Source organism: Rhipicephalus sanguineus, chromosome 10 (genome assembly GCF_013339695.2).
Source record: "Rhipicephalus sanguineus isolate Rsan-2018 chromosome 10, BIME_Rsan_1.4, whole genome shotgun sequence".
NCBI lineage: Eukaryota > Metazoa > Arthropoda > Arachnida > Ixodida > Ixodidae > Rhipicephalus > Rhipicephalus sanguineus.
This window is the reverse complement of record NC_051185.1, coordinates 69,472,706-69,492,686: the sequence shown is the minus strand read 5'-3', so window position 1 is coordinate 69,492,686 and position 19,981 is coordinate 69,472,706. Positions and strand designations below refer to the sequence as shown.

Here is a 19,981-nt window from a genome sequence, read left to right as displayed (position 1 = left end):
TTGCGGAGACTCAGAGGGGTAACTGCATGGATCAGGAAAGCCTAAGGCAATGATTACTACCAGTTAATGATCTCAGTGGAAGAGTAGACGTGAGCACGTTGAGTGACATACGAGTGCAGAAGAATAGTCAATTATAAGTGATGGAGTTACGATTTATGATAAGGCTGAGAAATTCGTAGTTACGAGAAAAGAGCTGCAAAGCAGCTGCAGTTAAAACAGTTGCAAGAGTCGTCTTGCAATTGACTTTCAATGTTATGCAAAATAGACCGAGGACCAAAGGGACGTGTGCTGTGTGGACATCGCAACGGTCTTGCACAATTTGTACATCAGATCTTCTAAAGCACCAAAGCAAAGCCTTCAACGGTTTGCATTTTCCAATGGCCTTCCACTGACCAAACTACTGACCCCACAAAATGCTGCCCTGCTTCAGCGATCTGGCAATAACTGGCATATTGTGCATGACATGGTCGATGGCCAGCTCTAGCACAGTCCTGAAGCTACTACGACTGTTTAGGAATATGGACAGACATTTAACACTTGCTGTATATTTTGTTAGTTTATTACACCGGGTTCAAGAACAGCCAGACTCTGTTCTTGCACATTACTCACTCAGGAGGAAGTATGAGAAAGCAATAAATGAGACCCCGCAGTTCTATCTCAACAGCGTAAGACTTGCCACATAAAGCTAAGAGTATAACACGGCCTTTTAAGCATAGATTTCTATTACCATTACAGCCTCACCAGCTTAATGTGCTAAAGTTCATACAAACCAAACGCCCCAGGTGCATGCATGGCACATAGTAAATGTGTGCCTTAAAGCTATGAAGTGGCTGGAATACTAAAGGTAATGTACATATCTACCCCACTAGGGTATTAAAATAGTGGCTTATTTTACAGCATTCAAATTAAATATTTTCATGTTTAGAATGTAAATACGAAAGACATTCAGAAATGCGTAGATGTGGCACATTAACTCCCACATCCGGCCAGGAAACACGCCCCTAAAATCTCCTCACATGCCTATGTAATGTGACAGGATGTGTCGGTAGACTGCAATTACAACACAAGTCTAGTTTGGGTCAAAGCTTAATAGTAACAAGCAAAGCATCTGAATACATACCGCATTGGGCCAACCTGTATTGGATGCTGAGAAACCAAGGGTCTAGCTAAGCCCCGTTAACGAGTGCCAAACTTTGCCAACCAAACCGTCAAAGAGTTTGCCCTGAAAACACCGCAAAAGCAGTGACTGTCCCAGAACACTGCCATGTATATTCAATTAAAGCTAGCTTTCTTTTTTCCCTTACCATCACTGATGGCCTGCACTAAAGAACAATGGACGGTGAAATTCTTGGAACAAAGAAGCATGTTACGCAAGGCAGCAGGAAAAAACCTATGCCCAGTGAGAACACCAGACTAGCATTAAAAAAGTAGTTCAGACAGCGTTACACTCATCTGTTCGATAAAATTTTTATTTTGCAATGCTCCGCATCACACATACAGTTTTAGACAAGTTCTAGACAACGTTAGTTCTAGAATGTTTTATAAAATGAACACAAGTTCTAGCAAATGAAATCCGTCAATACAAGAAAAAAAGTGATATGTGAAAAAGCAAGGTGCAGTGAAAGAAGGATAGATGTGTGAAAGTGAAATTTCAGCGTGAGCCAAGTATTATGAATAGTGAAACAGCATTTCAGAAAGTATTAGTACTGAGTTGAATACCGCTTTCTGATCTCACACAGAACGACTGAACTGCTTTACCTTGTAGTGACACCTAAAGTACTAACAAGACAGCAGTTTCCAAAAGCAAAATACTGTACGCAACAAATTCAAGAGCTGGAAAGGGCGGAAGATGAAAGCAGGGGCAATGACTTCCCTTTGAAATCCTCGCATCCCCTTCAACACTGCCAGTACAGCTACTTGGTGAGCAATATCAACTGCCGAATCGACGTGCCTACGTCCAGTCGCAGCGTTCTGTCACAGTAACCTTGCCTGTCTCTCCAATACTGTACTGCCAGCATGTAACAAACACATGCTTCTAACAAACATCAAATGTGATGAAGATACGTACTATTTGTTTATGGCGTTATGACAAGCAGCAACTGCACCGCGCACTAAAATTCTAGTCTCCCCGCTACATGTATACCAACTTGCCCAACTATCAGTGTTACTCCCCACTACACCTGGCATGCGTGCAATGTTACGATGCAATACACAGTGTGGTTAGCCAACCACCCCAACAATACATCAGGCAAAAAAAGGAATGACAGATAGAAAGAAAGCATGCCAACAGACCAACCTGAAGTAGATCTTCAAATCTATGCTGGACAAGCCAGCAGGAGAGAAAGAAAGAGAAACAAAAACAAGACAAAAAAAAAGAGAAAGAAAAGACGAGATAACTCAAGTCATCATACCAGGCAAATAAAGACGGGGCAAGCGAAAACAGACCGTGCAGCATGCAAAACACACAGGCATGCTGAAATAATGGCGTGCGCTTACTTTGGATTACGGTCTAGGTGAATGATAGAGGTCAGTGTTCGTAGAGAAGCGGCCTTGATTTCCTGGAAAACAAAAAAAGATTGTTGCAAATAATTTTTTTTTTAGAAATCAACTTGCCATACGTTGCACATATGCTTAGTGTGTGTCAGAATCGAGAAAGAGAAAAAGCTTTGCATCACCAGCCGTAATTCGGACGTGGAGGATGAGAAACGGACCAAATCAAGTAGTTCACGTAATTACAAGAGTACAGTGAGCAACTATTGTATACCTCATCTTGAAGATTGGTGTAGTCCAAAATGTATGTTTTCCATGGAGCCTAATAAGGCCACCGTTACAAATTCTGCTAGGCCTTTTCCAGTATTCTCGCTGCCCTTTCACAACAACTTGGTAGCCTTTTTTTTGTGTTCATTGCGCTGTCCAAACCTTAATAAAAATTAACATTTACAGTTGAACCCCTTTAAAAGAGGCACTGATGTAAGAGACAACTCGTTATGAGAGACACCACTGTGCCCAACATGGAAATATAGTTTGGTCAGAAAATGAGAAGACAGTACCCTGCTTATAAGAGACACCTCACATGTGGAACAAGGACTACTCCCTGGTGCGTCTCTCTTATAAGGGGTCTCAGCTGTATCTCTTTATTTTGACTTAACGCATGTGTGCCATACAAAAACACTGACGATCACCACATCACCATACCTGACCTAACATAACCTTAACTATTGCCCAGAGTGCAGCTGACTGCAAGGAGAGCACTCACTATGAGATTGGGATCCTTCAATTCAAGGACATCCACAAGCTCCTCAATGAGGCCGTTGTACAGGAGACTGTTGATGTTGTCCTGGATTGCACTGCAGTACACTGGTAGAGGAGAGAAAAGGACAAGCACAGTCAGTACGCTTGCATGCTAAAACAACATCCTGCAAGTCCACGCACTAGCACAAGCAACAGCAGAACATATTGATGCACTGTGTTAGCATAACAGAATTTTTTTTTCCCTTTCCATTAAGACTGCCTCAAAAATTAAACCCTGTACCAAAACCACGATGTAATTATGAGGCAAGCTGTAGTCGGGTATTAAGGATTAATTTTGACACTGTGCAGTTCTTCAACATGATAATTGTTGGGGTTTAACGTCCCAAAACCATGATATGATCATGAGGCACGCCGTAATGCAGGGCTCCGGAAATTTCGACCACCTGGGGTTCTTTAACATGTACCTGAACCTAAGTAACGGGCCTCAAGCATTTTCGCCTGCATCGAAAATGCTGCCGCCATGGCCGGGATTCGATCCCGCTACCTTCAGGTCAGCAGTCGAGCACCATAACCACTAGACCACTGTGGCAGGTCTTCAACATGAACCTAAATCCGAGTCCACAGGTGTTTAGCATTTCACCCCCACCAAAATGCAGGCACAACTGCCACGAATTGAACCCGCACCCTCATGCCTAAAAACATGCAACACCTTAGTTACTAAACACCACAGCCAGGTTAGTCAACCTAGACCAACCAGGGCACTACGTCGAACGAGGGTCTTGATAATACTTTAATGAAAAAACACGAGCCCGTGCTTGTGAACTTCTACGTATTCCCACCAAACACTCTGGGAGTGGAATCGCCCCACAGGCCAAGGTTGCCATAAACAAAACGGTTCTCACCGAGTATGGAGAGTGCTTGAAGCCGAGCCTGAACACACTGTAGCCGCTTGGCGTAGCTGGAAAAACTGTGCGCTAAACGAACATGTGTCAGCAGCAGCATCTGCACAGGGAGAACAAAACAAGAATGTGCGTTCATTCATTCATTCATTCATTGGGTATTTTTAATGACTCAAAGCAACGTGTTAAGCCCTATTTGAAGGCCCTCAACTTTTCCTAACATCGCTTAAAGACATTAAAACACTGCATGAAAGAAGGTCTAGAGTGGTCGAGCACCCTTTCACCGCCCGTTCACGATAGAGGCACGGTATTCACAGAGAAAGCTGAACTTCAAGAACAGTAAAACCTTGCTCATCTGGATTTCACGAGACCAGAAGAAATGTCCAAATTAGTCAACATCAGATTTTTCTGACATTGACAAATAAAAAAAAACAACACACATGTGCTTTTAAGTGGATTTATATTATTTTACTTTCAGCGACACGAATACAAAAATAAAGATCCGCAGTGCCACACAATTTCTGCGAGAAACACCTGAACCACTCAACAGCCGTTCAGAATTGCCGTGTGGCACAGCACTACAATTCCATCGAGTCCATAGAGTTGTGGCATTTCGGCGGCCATCGACTGGACGGGCTTTCAAAAGTGCCCGTGAGACGCAGGTATAACAATGCGACCACGGATGGAGGACGTTCCAAAGTCACAGTGTCACACGCGGTGGCAAACGCAAGTAGAAGTGTTCCAGCTTTTTCGATGTTACTGTACGGATCCCACTGATGACAAGGGCGATGCGGCTGTGCCGCTTTATTTGGGTAGGAGACTAGTGCTGCTTTTGCTCTTCCGCACAACACATTTGTGCCACCTCGCACTTCGTGTGCTTTCACAATTGTCCAAATTAACCAGGATGTGACTAGACATATCTGAGAGCTTTATGCCATTAAGTAATGCGTATATACCAGAGGACGAGTCCGAATTACACGATTTTCCAAATGAATGCGGTCTGACTGTACTGTATCTGCACATTGGTGAAAACGGCATCACTGTCATTTTCTTAGATTTTTTTTTTTCACCGATTTATGGCATTTTTCTAAAGCTAATATTTTCAAAGTTACAGAGCTGATTCGCTGATTGCTAAAAAAAAGAGGAAAGGAAGTTGGGAGAGGGGGGGGGGATGACAATATGCAGTTACAGACACGATTAGCTAAAGCAAAGCAAAAAAAAAGGTTCTGAATGTTGCTCAGACATGGAAGCTTCAAGATTACTAGAAGCGACAACCCGAGAACTCTGACTCAACACACTATAAAGCTGCAATACAGGAGCTCCAGAAAAAACATGGCTGATCCCTCCGTCATAGGAATCGGTATAACACGAAAGTGAAGCGTGTCTTCACAGAGGTAGTTGAGCGTTTATTGTGCATTGTTTCGCCGCAACGGCGAAGCCATGAATGTGACAGGAACATATTGGAATGTCACGCGAAGAACGGCAAGCAGCTTGAAACTTGCAGTGTGCTGCTCAAGCACAAAGGATACACGAAAAGAACACACACAGGACGAGCGTGAACTAACAACTGTCACAGTTGCTACTTCTTTGTGTTTGAGCAGCGCGCTCCTTCAGCAAACACAGCCACTGCAGCGAGCAAAGTGACCTTCGTGCACTCTAACTTAAACTTGCGGTGAAAGCAGAAGACATACAAACCGCCCCCATCACGAGATAAGCGCTCGCATTGCAACGAGCGGGGCGGCAATCTTTAAAGCGCGCCCTTTGCGCCACCTCACTGGTGATAATAAAAACAAGTGGTCCCCGGGCTAATAAAACCTCTGGGTGGTTTAGGGGCCCTTTAAAGGAGTCAATGGCTCATCCTAAGAATGACACGAAAATGATCGGTCCCTGCCGGCAGCAAGTTATCTTTTCATCCACTTTACTTTCTTCCCATTTACATCATAATTACTACAAACAACATCCCTTCACTTTCCTTGGCTTTCTTTTCTTCTAGTTGTAATTAAGAAAAAAAAAAAGGAGACACGCACATGTTTGGCTGGCGGGACAGCGTATGTCTCAAGCAGTTCCTCCATGATCTGCGATGGGTTCTTGTTCGTAATCTGCGTTAGAGAAAAAAAAAAGCAGAGATATTAAAGCAAGGTTCCACATCATCTATCTGCACACACTGAAGAATGAACAGTTGAACCCCACCTCGATGCCATAAACTTTTGAACTATCTGATACGGTCAAACTCCATTAATCTCAACCCAAATGGGCCCACCAGTGATTCATCTGGCAGTATTTGCTTGATTCTGATACATCCTCACATTAAACACATACAATACCCCCTTTTGGTGGGTTTAAAATTGAAGAGTAATGTATAAATGACATCAGAACCTCAGCTAAATAAAACCTAATTTACACACTATTTTCTAGTAAAAAAAAAAAAACTCCGGCATTAAGACAGACAAAAAAGTCAACTAACCTTACCTTCACCAAATGAAAATGAACTTCAAGTCCCTTATCTCTCTCAAGCTGCTTGAATCAACTAATACTACAAGAACAAAACGTAATGGGCAGGCCGTACCTTGTCCACATTTTCCATGTGGATGACTGAGACTGTGGTGGAGGGCTGCTTCTTGGCCCCCGTGCCGTCCGTAGGCTCCATGTAAAACTCAAAGTGAAGCGTCGTGGCACTGGCTGGAAATTTCTGCACACCCAAAAAAAAGCCAACCCAACGAACTCTTTTTGAGTATAAAAGGTGACAAAACGCAATCACTGAACAAAAAAAAAAAAGGTTTCCAACGCAGTCACTTGTCTACGGCTAGTTGTGCAGCAGGTTACAAGATTACACAATGTCATGTGTAACTTACACTCATTGGAAGGTCCCTACAGCATTCGGCCAGGCCAAAACCGTTCTCCTTGCCTCCCCAGTTCTGGAAATGAAAAATATCAAAGCAGAGATGAGACGACAAGCTGACAGTAAACTGTTTTGCCTTTAATAATGAGCCATACTTTCGGCCTCGTTCTTTACAGGTAACAGTATAGGTAGTAAGAAAATACACAGACTGACTACATAAAAATGTTAGCTCAAGCTGGCATTGAACTGGTTTCAAGTATCCTAGCCAATACACTAGGCTACATATTGCACCATTAATTGCGAAAGAACTGCTGATGTTGCACAAAGAACACAGGCCTGACTCCCTGGAAAGCTAGCATAAAACTTGCAAACATGACAGACATGGCACAGCAAACATGGCATACACACACAGACACAAAAACGAAAAGTCTACTGCTAGCTTCCTGCAACACAGATGTGCAAGACGAAGAATTGCACCCACCTCTGCCAGGTACGTCAACCGTGTCAGGAGGGCCTGCCGCCTGTCTGGGTTTTAACCTTGTGATGAAGTTGGAACGTTTGCTGCCGAGAGACGAGGGCACAGGTCAAAAGGTTATAAATATGCGCTCTGCAAGGCCTGCCCATGCCCACTGTACAGCACTCAAACAACAGAAGGAACAAACTACCAGACTCCGAAGGTGATAGCAACGCCAGTTGAACTATGCAACATGCGTAAAATGAGTCTTTGAACACACTTCAAGCATTTGCAATTGATTCCATTGTGCGTTTTACTGAAAGGCTGATCTGATAAGTTTTTTGATGCAAAGCGGCAGTTGAGGACCAACCTGCAATGGACAGGACACTTTTCCCAAATGCAAGGCTAACTTTCCCGTAATGCAGTATCTCCATCTTACTGCAGCAAAGTCATTTTTGCAATCAGCACACAAGTGCACAGTTTGTTTGCCCTGGTTCATAGACAAATGTAGTCATGGCTGTTGCGATGAAACAATGGGCAAGGCTGCTATCGTTAACAATTGGGAAAATATTAAATGGTGAATTGCACTTCCAAAGTAGAACACGCATCTATTTAATACTTCACAGCATAACACCACAGCTAAAGAATCACTGTAATAGTCATCTCATATGAAAAAAGTAAACTTTCAGGTTCCTTTGGCATTTGCGTTACCTGCAACACACTAGGCTGTAAGTCGCTGGCTATCAACAACCACTCAATGGCAGGTCATGGAGCTTATGACCACATGTCATGATGTGATCAACAATGCACATGAGAAAGGAGCTCATTCTTATTGCTGCGTGGAAGCTGACAAAGCAAGAAGTTCAAACACTCACCTGAAAACGTAGAGGAGGTTGAGGACACCCAACACCACTTGCATGTCGCTTGACGACAACAGTGCCGTTAGGTGCTGCGCAAACATAGAAAGCAGCTTATTACAGGCTCATGGCTATGCAAACTGAGCTCTAGATCTAATATTTTTCCTGACAAAAAAAAAACTGTTTCCTTACTGCTAAGGCTTTGAGAAGCAAAATTTTTTACCTACCAGACTCATTTGGATACAAGAGTTAGAAAATGAACCCATAGCTCACTAACCGAAACATAATAATTGTTGGGGGTTTTATGTCCCAAAACCACGATATGCTAATGAGAGATGCCTCCATCAAAATGCGGTCGCTGTGGATGGAATTCGATCCCACGACCTCCGGGTACTAACCAAAACATAAGCAACTGTTAACAATACAACATCTAGTTTCTATGAGACAGCAGAGTAACATGATGTGACAAGGACACCTTTCTAATCTGACCTGTGCCTCGCGCATCACAGATGTGAATCCAACTTCCCGTTAATATTACCACTACTATAAATAACCCCAAGTTTCGTGTTTTATCTAACAGTTCATAATTAGGACCACAATTATTGGTACGGATTAGCTGCACTGACTGCTTTTCCTCCAAAATGTTTTGTATAGAACTGGCCTCTGTAAATGCCAGCTGTCCCGGACTGTAAAATAAAATTTAAGAACTCGCTCGTGCCAAACTCACCTCCATGGAGTTGTAAAGATGCCGTGAGAAGCTGTGTTCGATCAGGAGGGCTGTAAACTGGAGAATGTACAACAGCAGTTCCTTCTCCTGTTACAAGAGGAAAAGAAAGACATATGCATGTTACAAATCTTAACTCAGATCCCAAGACAGAATGCAAGGGGCCACGACAACTTGTTCACGTGGTTTTCGAGGCCATATTGAAAAAGGCATAAGTTGTACATTTTAAATGTTCGCATTCATCCAATACACCGACAGTACAAGAAAGAACAAGAGACAGCACCAGGAGAAATAGTTTCCTTAAATGCCACTACAGCCAGCAAAAAAAAAAAAAAGAAAACCAGTTCAGCGGATATAACCAGTCCCTGTGCTATTCACACGCAACAACTGCAACAGCCATGCCCACAGTTTACGTTTGTATGGACATTTTGACATATGCTGCTCCCCACAACTCGGTAATTTACAGAAACTACGGGTGAAAACAGCAAATGACACCAGTGGCATTTGGCTAAGCGTAAATTACATCTTACATCAATAAGAATTGCTGGGGTTTGACGTGCCAAACCAAAACCATTGTATGATAATGAGGCGTGCCCTAGTGACTCGGGATTAATTTCAACCACCTGGGGTTCTTTAATGTGCTAATAAATCCAAGCACATGGGTGTTCTTTGTATTTGGCCCCGTCGAAATGCGGGCACGGTCATGGGCGTCGGCAGGGAGGGTGTAAAAGGGAAGGGGCACTTGCCCCCAAGCTGAACCAGAGCTCCTCCTTCCCCAAGACAAAATCCTGCCAATGCCCATGGGCACTGAGGTGGGAATCAAGCCCACACCCTCAAGCTTTCATCGTAAATTGATTCATAAGGCAATCCCAAAGCAACGGTGGTACTATTCGAGATGCCACAGACGCTATGGTCTCACATCTTGGAAGAGTATAAACGACTGCGGATTCAAGCTTAGAAAAAAAAAAAAAAGAGGCCCACCTGTTCTCGGCCGGGGCTGTCGCATGGCAGACACCACTGGCCTTCCTGTGTGGTCTGGCACGCCGCCTCCAGCAGCGAGTCAAACAGGTCCAGGACATCGATCCAGTGGTACAGCTCACACTGCATGCAATTAAACAAGGGAAACTGCACACTGTGAAACAAAGGGAACTGTTCCGCAGCACTCGAAAGCAAGGTGACTCTCCAAAACATGCCCCACAGACGGATCACAGCAACGTCCGCGCACATCTTTCCAGTACGGTTTCACTTGTCGCCAGCACCATGCAAAGCACGAGGTGACAACAATATTGTCAAGAGAGGTCACCTCACAAAAATCAGAGTGCCCACATTACACACAGTGCAAAGCGAATAAGTCTACACACCAGATTCACGGCATTCAACACCACAAAACTGCAGTCGGTTACGAGGGCCATCGTAGTGGTGTATTTATTTTTTACTACTTTGTGAGCACTACGCCATTTCCCTAAAATCCTTTAATGGAGCATCCCTCCAATCCCATTATGTACTCAGCAAAATGGTTATGCTTGTGAAATCGCACAATACTTTGTTATCTATGAATTCTGTAAGGCATTTGAATAAACAGTGAAGTCTAGCACTCCACTTGCTTGTCCCCCTCCCAATTCTTCCTTTTTTGATGCTAAGCAATCAGTTTTTATGGTTGTTTAAATAAATAGCAGGAACCGATTAGTCTAGCAAGAAGTGCTACTGAGGTCCTTTAACACGCATTTAAATATTAAGCACTTTTTTGTATTTCATCTCCATTAAAATGCTGCCAGCAGACAAACGGGTGTTAAGGACATCTTAGTCAAAACCAAGAAGACGAAATGGACATGAGCAGGGCATGTAGCATGTAGGCAAGACAACTGCTGGTCATTAAGAGTGACTGGATTCCAAGAGAAGGCCTACGCGTGAGGGGGAGACAGAAAGTTAGGTGGGCAAATGAGATTAAGAAGTTTGCGGGTATAACGTGGCAGCAGGACCGGGTTGATTGGCGGAACATGGGACAAGCTTTTGCCATGCAGGCTGATGATGAAAATGCTGCCACCAAGGTTTGGAATCAAACTCGCGACCTCATGAACAGACAATAAGACTGCAGTGGATGAGCATCTCGGAAAGAGAGAATTGTAGTCTGTCTGCAAACTTCTCACCATTTACATTTTCCTGGGTTACCACAGAAGTATACATGATGGGCAACACTGGTAGTGACACCTCATGATACAGAACCTAACCAGAGACATGCTAGGCTATTATTGCAATGACGTAAATGCCTTACTTAACTGCTGGTGTGAAGCGTGGCCAGTTAGATCATCATTAGCTCGCGGTACTTTCAATGTCTTGTGTTTGATGAGAACACAGACCTAACTGAAAATTTTTGCTGAGGTACTGTAGTTTGGCAAAACGCCACAAGATGTTGCTACCCGCCGTTGACAGCTCCGGTAAACCGTAAAGATGTAAAGAGTAAGAAGTATACAGAAATATATTAAAATTCTCTAATAAGTATCATGCAAGCTGCCTGTCCCATGCCCCACAACAAAGCCGGCACTGGTAATGCTGCCACTCACTTTGCCCCAATTCCAGCTTTTGACGGCCTTGAGCTCCTGGAGCAGCTCCTCCTGGGTGCAGCTCTTGAGCCGCTCCACCAGGAGCTTGCAGTCCAGGGGCACCTCCGAGGAGCTCTTCTTGAGCCGGCTGCGCTCGATCTTCATGGCGGCAGAGGCCACGCAGGGGTCACTGGGACCCCCGACTGCACCAAGGGGGCGGACAGAGGGTCCTCAGGGGGGTTCACTGTCCCGCTCACTCGGCAGCGCTACTCATGGCCCCCCTCCTCACCACCCTGCCTGCTTTTTCCTTGCTGCTGGAAAGAGAGCGAATGACCGGTGAGGAGTCAGCATTTCAATAACGGCACACTGTCTCCATAACAAGTGTTGCCCTGTCATTCAAGAGAGAAACGAGGTTCAGAGTTAAGTAAAAATTGCGGCAAGCACAAGCTCTTTTCCGAGACTTCTTAATACGAAAGAACAGTGGCGCCAAAGAACTGCAGTTACATAGATAGTCAACAGGCGGCAGCAGCCGTGTGGTCATTTAATGCCATGGACGTTTAATGCCATTTGAAGCCACGTGGCTGTTTAAATAAAGGCAATGCTCATAGCATTCATCCATGCAAAAAGGTCAACAAGGACAAGAGGAAACCATTTTGTCATAGTAGGCAACCGCAAGTGAAGTATGTGCAGTGCCATCAATGTCACGTCATTAATGGCACTTGTTCAAGAACTACTTCCACCACTGCACTGTCAGTAGGCTATCTATTTTGTGTGGCTTGACCCTACATGGACTGCACAGAAATACGACAGAAAAACAGAACATTTGTCGCTGTGTGGCTGAGCTAGGCTAAAGAAACCATGCACACCAATGACACATAGACCATATGAAGTATCAGCAGCGTCCACAGCTATTTGCAGTCTTTTTATTTTTTTTTTCAGCTCCCCACCACGACAGTGGGTGCTACTTCAGCATCAACCCATGGACACAGCAGGCTTGAATAGGCCAAGTTGTTTTTCACTGATGTAGCAACATTCACAGGTGCTAATGTCTCAACTAGCTCATTAAATTTAATGCGTCAAAGCTGCACTGCAGGCAATATAATGAGAGAAATGAAGTGCTGTAGATAGATCTCAACGACGTAGGAGTTCTTACCGTGTGCCTTGTACAAAAGGTATGCATTTGCATACCGTTCATCTTGTAATGTTCGAAGGACCACACTATTTACAACCCCCGCAACCAACTTGTAAACCGTCGAAACAGGAACACCATGGCAGGGACTCAAACCCGGATGTTTGTGCTTGGCTGTTGTACCTGTATACTATCTCAAAAAATACTTTTCACGCAATGCAAGATTTCACCCCAGTTGACATCAACTGATAGTGCCATTCATATTCGGCCTTGTTAGGTGCCCAATGCACCCTATCGCAAAGCTATGAAAACCAGCAGTTGTGCAAATTTCTTAAAACAATATGCATCTCTTCCCATTCTAAACCCCTTGAAGTGATCAGAAAGTCACAACGAAATATCTTCACAAACTTACCATGGACGTTAGGGTTTGCAAATACATGAAGCTAATGATGGTATGCTTCTTTTTGAAAGAACAAAAACATCACAAAAATGATGACCTAGCTTGTGCATGGCAGCGGTTGTTTACAGAACCGTGCATGAGTCATACAGGAAAGTAATTGAATCTAGCATTAAGATGCCAATTTACATAAATACTAAATAACAAAAGCTGCAATATAATCATAAAGCAGAAAGAATAACAAAGTAGAGAGCTTTGGGCTCAGGAAGAGCTTTTTTTTTAATCACGTTACTGCATCACATAACTTCCAACCAAGCCCACCATGACTTGCCTTTTATTAAGTACAACCTGCAATTCACCTGGCTTTTTAAAAGCCCATCGAAAAAAAATACTAGACAAACGTGTTCAACAGCAACACAACTCTCCTCAGGAACGGCCAACATATTAGAACATTACAGACACAGCACTGTGTGTATGTGTAAAAGGGACACAAAAAAAAAAGCTTTCACCTGTATTGGTGACTTAACCCTTCTACAACCCTGTATACGCCATATTTATTGCATGAGGCTTGAAAGCCAGAATGGGCAGGTGATACGCTTTCCATGAAGTTCTTGCAACAGCTTACTGTTTCATCACTGATTTTGAAGCTGTTTACAAAGACCCATATTTTTAATGGTAAAAAAACTAAAGAGACAATAAAGGCAAATATTAAGTCAACGTGGATTGCTGAAAACAGAGTCCAAGAAACCTCTTCGTGCTGGTTTCGGGTCAAGGAAATGCTTAGTTTGGAAGAGCCCGTTTGAAAGCTCTCGTTTTAATGGTCCACATACCGTTAGCACAATTTAAACCGCCCGCCTTCGAGAACGGCCTTCTGACATAGAATTCTCCATGCTTGCACTGACATGTTCTACACCCCCAATTCTTATTTAAGAGACATCGCAAGTGCCAGTAACCAAGGTATGTACAGCAAAAAATGCCACAAAAAATTAGCCCTAAAGAAATCCACCTGTGGAAACAAGGTATGTTTAACCTGGATGATTAAAGAGATTTTAAAAATGTCTGCAAACCCTGAAAGGTCGTGAATTCAAAAGGCATTCAAATGCCCCACATCTACCTGCACGCCTTCCATCCTGTGAACTCTACAATCCATTAACATCTCACCGATGCGTGTTTGCTTCTTGAAAGCTTACCCTGATGAGCCGCCTCTTGTGGGATATCCATGCATGTATTTTACTGTTGGACGCAGCATTCGAGAAACAGGATATTTCCTTTTTCGGTGACCCTCCTGTCGTCAATTTCACCAGTTAAGAAACTTTTCTGTAAATAAACTTGGTTGTTGCACGTGGCACCCACTTTACAAATCAGAAGGCTTCCAACAAGAAACTCGAAGACCAACGAGTTGAAACATGTCCGAGTGCGATTAGAAAGAACGTTTTCTGTAAAACTCGAGCAACAGTCGTAAAATTGCTAACCAGATCAAATTTGTAAACTCTATGGGAAATTATGGGTATTGGACAGGTATTTACTTCTTGTAGTGTTCACGGATTAAAATGAGACAGTTTAGGGCTAGGCAGTGCACTTTATATCTTTGCTGCCATAGTTTCCTACAATACTTACTAGAGGGAACTCCGGCGCTAGTGTCTATGGGCGCTGCAACGCATGGCGCTTCAGCCAGCATGGGAATGATGGGTAGTACACGGATTTGTCTAAACTTCATCCTTTCGGCTCAGTTTGGCTCCGCGTCGCCAGCATCCGCTTTGTCAAAAGACAAAGTTCAGCAAAAGTCAGCAGTTCCACTTCACCACTTGAACTTTTTTAGGCTCACCAATTCAAATCTGGTCCCCAAGTTCACGACGGTGTATTCTTTTATTCGAAAGAAAACCAAAACACTAAAACGCAAGCATGAAGACTAGGCAAATCCATATATTACCCATCATTCCTATGGTGGCTGAACGATCGCAGCGCCAGAGTCCCCTCTAGTTAATTTTAGGAAACTATGTTTGCTGCCAGTCTTCAGTTCGTGCCATATCAGCCTAATTTCCACTCTAATGCTTACATCAGAGCCAACATTACTCTTAGTGACAAGATTTGTGCCAACATGAAGTCATTATCTCGAGCAACTGCGCATGCCATTCATTATACTAAAAATTTTGATATTTCAATCTGCAAGCACCGTACACTTTACGAAAGCTGGTCGAGATGCCCAATGGGCAGCAGCAGCACAACTTTGACGCATTCAGAGTAAAACCGACCACACCAGAGAATGAAAACCTCGTGCAACACATCACAAGGGACCAGGAACGGGGAAAAGGAGAGCGTAAAAAGTGCGAGCTGAATTGCCAAGTACACAAATGGACACCAAGGCTGCGCACAGTAAGGCAGTGTGAGGATAAAAGCAAAGCACCACTGTTTGGCATAATGTCCCTGCAGTTCCATACACGGATTTAAACAGAGTATGCGAAAGCACAAGGATAGCACAAGGATAACCCTTAAAAAGAACTGAATACTTGGCAGCTGCAGCTACGGTGCATGCGTTTATCTGATGTAAACAAATACGTTGGCATCTTGTGTGGCAATGTTTGCGTCACAGTTGTGACCTTGAGCTGAACCGGAAAAGCTTGTTGTGTAGGTTTGAATGCAACAAACAAAGCTTACAAAAATTTTGGTCTTAAAAAAAGGCAAACCAAGTTTCTTCTGCTTTAGATGCGACAAAAAAAGGTGCAACCAGAGACCTTTAGATATTCGTGGTGCAAAGTGATTCATTTAAGTGGTGATCAAGGTGTAGTGAACAGAAGAAATTTCAAGTTCCTCATTAAACTCTTTACTGCACATAGTTGCATTTACGCAACATTCCAAGAAATGGCAATTAAAACAAAAGGGAAGCCTGTTTGAAGCCACCTGTGCATGTTGTTGCATTTCCACGACCTTGCTTTGAAAAAGGCATCACTTTGTGTTGCCATCAGTGCACATCCTGTGCACCTATTTCAGAAACATCCACGGCAGACGTTGCACGCACCAGCATGCAGCGATACAGGCACGTTTTGCCAATTATAAGTGCATTGCCTACCGCGATAAAGCACGAGAAAGTTCTTGAGCTCCGATTGTCCTCTCGTAACAGTTTGTTCCTGGCAACGGAATGTTGTCATGTTGCGCAAATGCAACGTGTACACGGGATTTGTTCTCAGAAATGGACCCTAAGTGCTTCTATGGCAGAGTAATTCCTTCTGATAGTGAAGATAGTGACCTTTCAGGATTGACGACGACCGCGAGTGTAAATCCATTTTGATTCAACATATGCGCAGCATGTTTTTAGGTCATACGTCCAAACTTTCCTCACAGGAGTTCCGTGTATTCGCACACCACCATGTCGCTTCGTTCCAGGTATACCCTTACATCTCTGCTTTAACATTCTAGATCGTTTGGTTTGGTTTAGTGGGCAAGTTTCCTGTCTGCAAGTTTCCTGCCTGCACGGAAATCTGCAAGACGTAGTGCTGGAAGTGTGGAAATGAGCTTTGCTCAACAAGCAAGAGCAACTGCTTTCTTTTGTACCAGACTACAACACGAGTGCACCCACTTATTGTCATGTGCAGATAATTATTTGAGTTTGAATTGCAATGAGTATCTTTCCCCTTCAACTTGTTCCAAACTTGCTTGTTGTTGCAAATTTGCAATGCCCCTTTTTTCCTGCTTATACAAACTCCACAAAATTTATTTTCGATGGTAGTACATCTATTGTTATGCTTCCGTGCAACTCCATGAATAATATTATGGCGAAACAAAAAATTGTGCAGTAAAGGGTAAACTGCACTACAAGGATACCAAGGTCTGACCACAAACTGCATAGGCAATCTTACTAGAACACCTTAAGTTAGAGAAGAGCAGGAAAGTGCTGTTCATTTCTGTCTTCTCATGGTATTGTATCACAGGCTAAACCCAACCCTTTTCAATGTTACCATTACGGTACATAGCTTCACCTGAACCTGTCTTACCAGCAATCTTGTTCGCAGATATGATGAATTGAAACAGCTGTCCAGAATAAAAGAATGTGCTTACATTATCATACTTTAGCACTGTACAAACTAACTTTGCAAGTGAACCAGCTCAAATGCCGAGGCAGTGAATACAGAAGTCTGTATTGCAGATTTGACTGCAATGGATGTACTAGACGCAGTCACTCAGACTGGAAATTGATCGGAACATAGTGTTCGAAGTGTGACAGTGACGCACTGATGAGCTTTTGTCGAACGACCCACCCATGCCGTCAAAACTGCGCTACCTCTCACATAATTCAGCAAACGAATGAAATTTAGGAGCTATCTTACTTTGGTGCTTGAGAAATTCCAAAAAACGCCAGGCCTGCGCTGAAACCGCAGCACAGTCACTGCGAAAGCTGGAAGAGCGGCGTTTCTAGAGCCCGTTGTAAGCTCTCTTGGGGCTACAATACAAGTACACTAGAAAGGTACCCACTACGCCATAAATCACAATTTTTGTGAAGTTGGGAAGCACCTACTAAGCCATTATTCGTCATTCTGCGGAGAAGCGAGGCACCAGCTACACGTCTGTAAGGCATTATGTGCACTTTGTTGACGCGACGACTGATGATGAAGAATTATGGCTCAACCCTTTGTAATGGGTTGGAAGCTTTAAACGGCCCACCAGTTAAGTAATTTGCATTGGGTGACGCCCGGTTGCTATTTCCCTCTCCCGTCATGCTGTATAACATACGTTGCCGTGGGAGAGAGACGGGGTGGGGTGAAGAACTTTACTGAGACCCCAAGTAAATGGATCATGCGCTTATGGGATTCTTTGGCAACCAATACAAATGCACTTGCGAGGAACCCACTACGCACTAAATCATTGTAATTTTACTGAGACCCCGAGGAAATGGATCATGCCCTAATGGGCTTCATTGGCAACCAATACAAGTGCACTTGCGAGGAACCCACTACGCTCTAAATCATTGTAATTATGCTGAGACCCCGAGGAAATGGATCATGCGCTTATGGGCTTCCTTGGCAACCAATACAAGTGCACTTGCGAGGAACTCACTACGCTATAAATCATTGTAATTTTACTGAAACCCCGAGGAGATGGATCATGCGCTTATGGGCTTCCTTCGCAACCAATACAAGTGCAGTTGCGAGGAACCGACTACGCTATAAATCATTTTAATTTTTGAGAAGTAGGGCAGCAGGCACTCTGCCATTTTTCGTCATTCTAAGGAGAGCCGTGGTACCTGCTAAACGCATGTAAGGCATTATGCACACTTTGTTGATGCTGTGCCTGATGACGATGAATTATGGCAGAGCCCTTTGTAATGGGTTGGAAGCATTCAACAACCTACTCGTCGCGCAATTCGCATTGTGTGACGCCTGGTTACAGAATTCGCATTGTGCGACGCTTGGTGCTTATTCTACTCTTCTACCACGCTATATTGAATATGCTGATGTGGTTCCTTCCCGACATGAAGCCTGCATAGGACCTTTTTGCAAAGCAGTTTCAAGCACCGGCATGGCTCAGAGGTTGAATACTGGGCTCCCACACAGAGGGCCCAGGTTCAAACCTCGTTCCATCCTGGAATTTTTTTCTTATTTCGTTTTTTTCTTATTTCGAGCGATACTGGTTACGGACACCGGCGGCGGCGGACAACTACGGCGCCAAAAACGGCCGGTGAAATGATCTCATAACAGCTTTCGCTGTAAAACCAGCCCGAAGAGATAGAGTGCCTCTACACCAAGGTGGAAGTTACCGTGCAACACCACACACTGGATGTGATGTATCCCACAGCGAAAAATACCACATTACATCCGACGAATTTCATAAACACACACCAGAACCTGGGCGCATGATGAGCACATTCGCATGCTCGCCCTTTCAGAATATCAATCAATCAAAAATTGTTTTCAACATAAAAGTTCGGTCATGACTACCACTGCCAACCAATTGAACCTGCAGCCTAACGCTCTTGCAGCAGAACACTATACAATTCAGACACTGAGACAGGTGCACCAAGTTGAAAGATGTATAGGTAGGACAAATGCACACACCACATGTTCATGCAGCCCATTTCTACGTATTTTAACCGTTACAGCAGCTTTTTCTTGATTTACGCACTCAATGACACAGTAAGCCTTAATATCAAACATCAGTTTTACACCATGTCATAACAGGAACATAAAAGACATGCACAACAGTTAACTGAGAACTCATTGTTTACGAGAGCTAGTATAAATATGTTATGTGCTAGGGAAATTGAAAAAAGAAAAATATGCATAGCAATAAAACGAAATGGAGAGTGATAAAAAAGTCATGCTGACGCACATCTTGCCACATTTTTTATACCCGTCTACCATTCCAATTATTTCTCTTCAACTAAACATGCCTTTGGCTGCCTCTGGGGGTCTATTCTCTCCTATCGGGCATTTCCGTTATCTTTCATGTAACATGACAAGTGGCACAGCGCCATGCCATTGTTGTGACGGGTGTTTCGCCCCATGGCTTTTAGCCAATCAGCATCCATCAAGGTGATGCCACCCTCCGACACCTTAAGATTGAGATGTTCTGCATGATTTTCTGGAACTTTTGTGAATTCTGCACTTTTTATAGTTTGCATGGTGTGGAATGTGCCGAGTCTTTACCTGCCCTAGAAACCAGAACACGAATGTTTCCAGAAAACATCCCCATAGCAAGAGTGCAAGCCTCATGCAAAAAAAAAAAAAAAAAAGTTGAAACAGCACAATTTTCCAAAATTAGTTATTTCAATGTCGACTGTGACGAAGAGGTAGAAATAGTTCGCTCTGGTAATGCATAGGGCACCTAACTAATGACCTATAAATGCAACACAACAGAAATTTTATTCCAGTGCAGCAGCCTTGACAGTGCAATAAGAC

The 19,981-nt window shown here is 43.6% G+C and overlaps 1 protein-coding gene across 1 annotated transcript in view; it reads right to left on the bottom strand.

Annotated features, from left to right (window-relative positions):
* Nucleotides 1–19,981, bottom strand: part of LOC119372094 (E3 ubiquitin-protein ligase HUWE1-like) — a 172,264-nt gene that overhangs the window by 148,473 nt on the left and 3,810 nt on the right. Inside the window, 12 exon segments of the mRNA XM_049420112.1 lie at nt 2,497–2,558; nt 3,257–3,357; nt 4,155–4,254; nt 6,179–6,250; nt 6,718–6,840; nt 7,004–7,066; nt 7,472–7,522; nt 7,524–7,551; nt 8,320–8,393; nt 9,029–9,115; nt 10,007–10,126; nt 11,587–11,876. Of these exon segments, the coding sequence (XP_049276069.1) occupies nt 2,497–2,558; nt 3,257–3,357; nt 4,155–4,254; nt 6,179–6,250; nt 6,718–6,840; nt 7,004–7,066; nt 7,472–7,522; nt 7,524–7,551; nt 8,320–8,393; nt 9,029–9,115; nt 10,007–10,126; nt 11,587–11,730 (1,025 nt within the window). The 5' untranslated portion in view covers nt 11,731–11,876.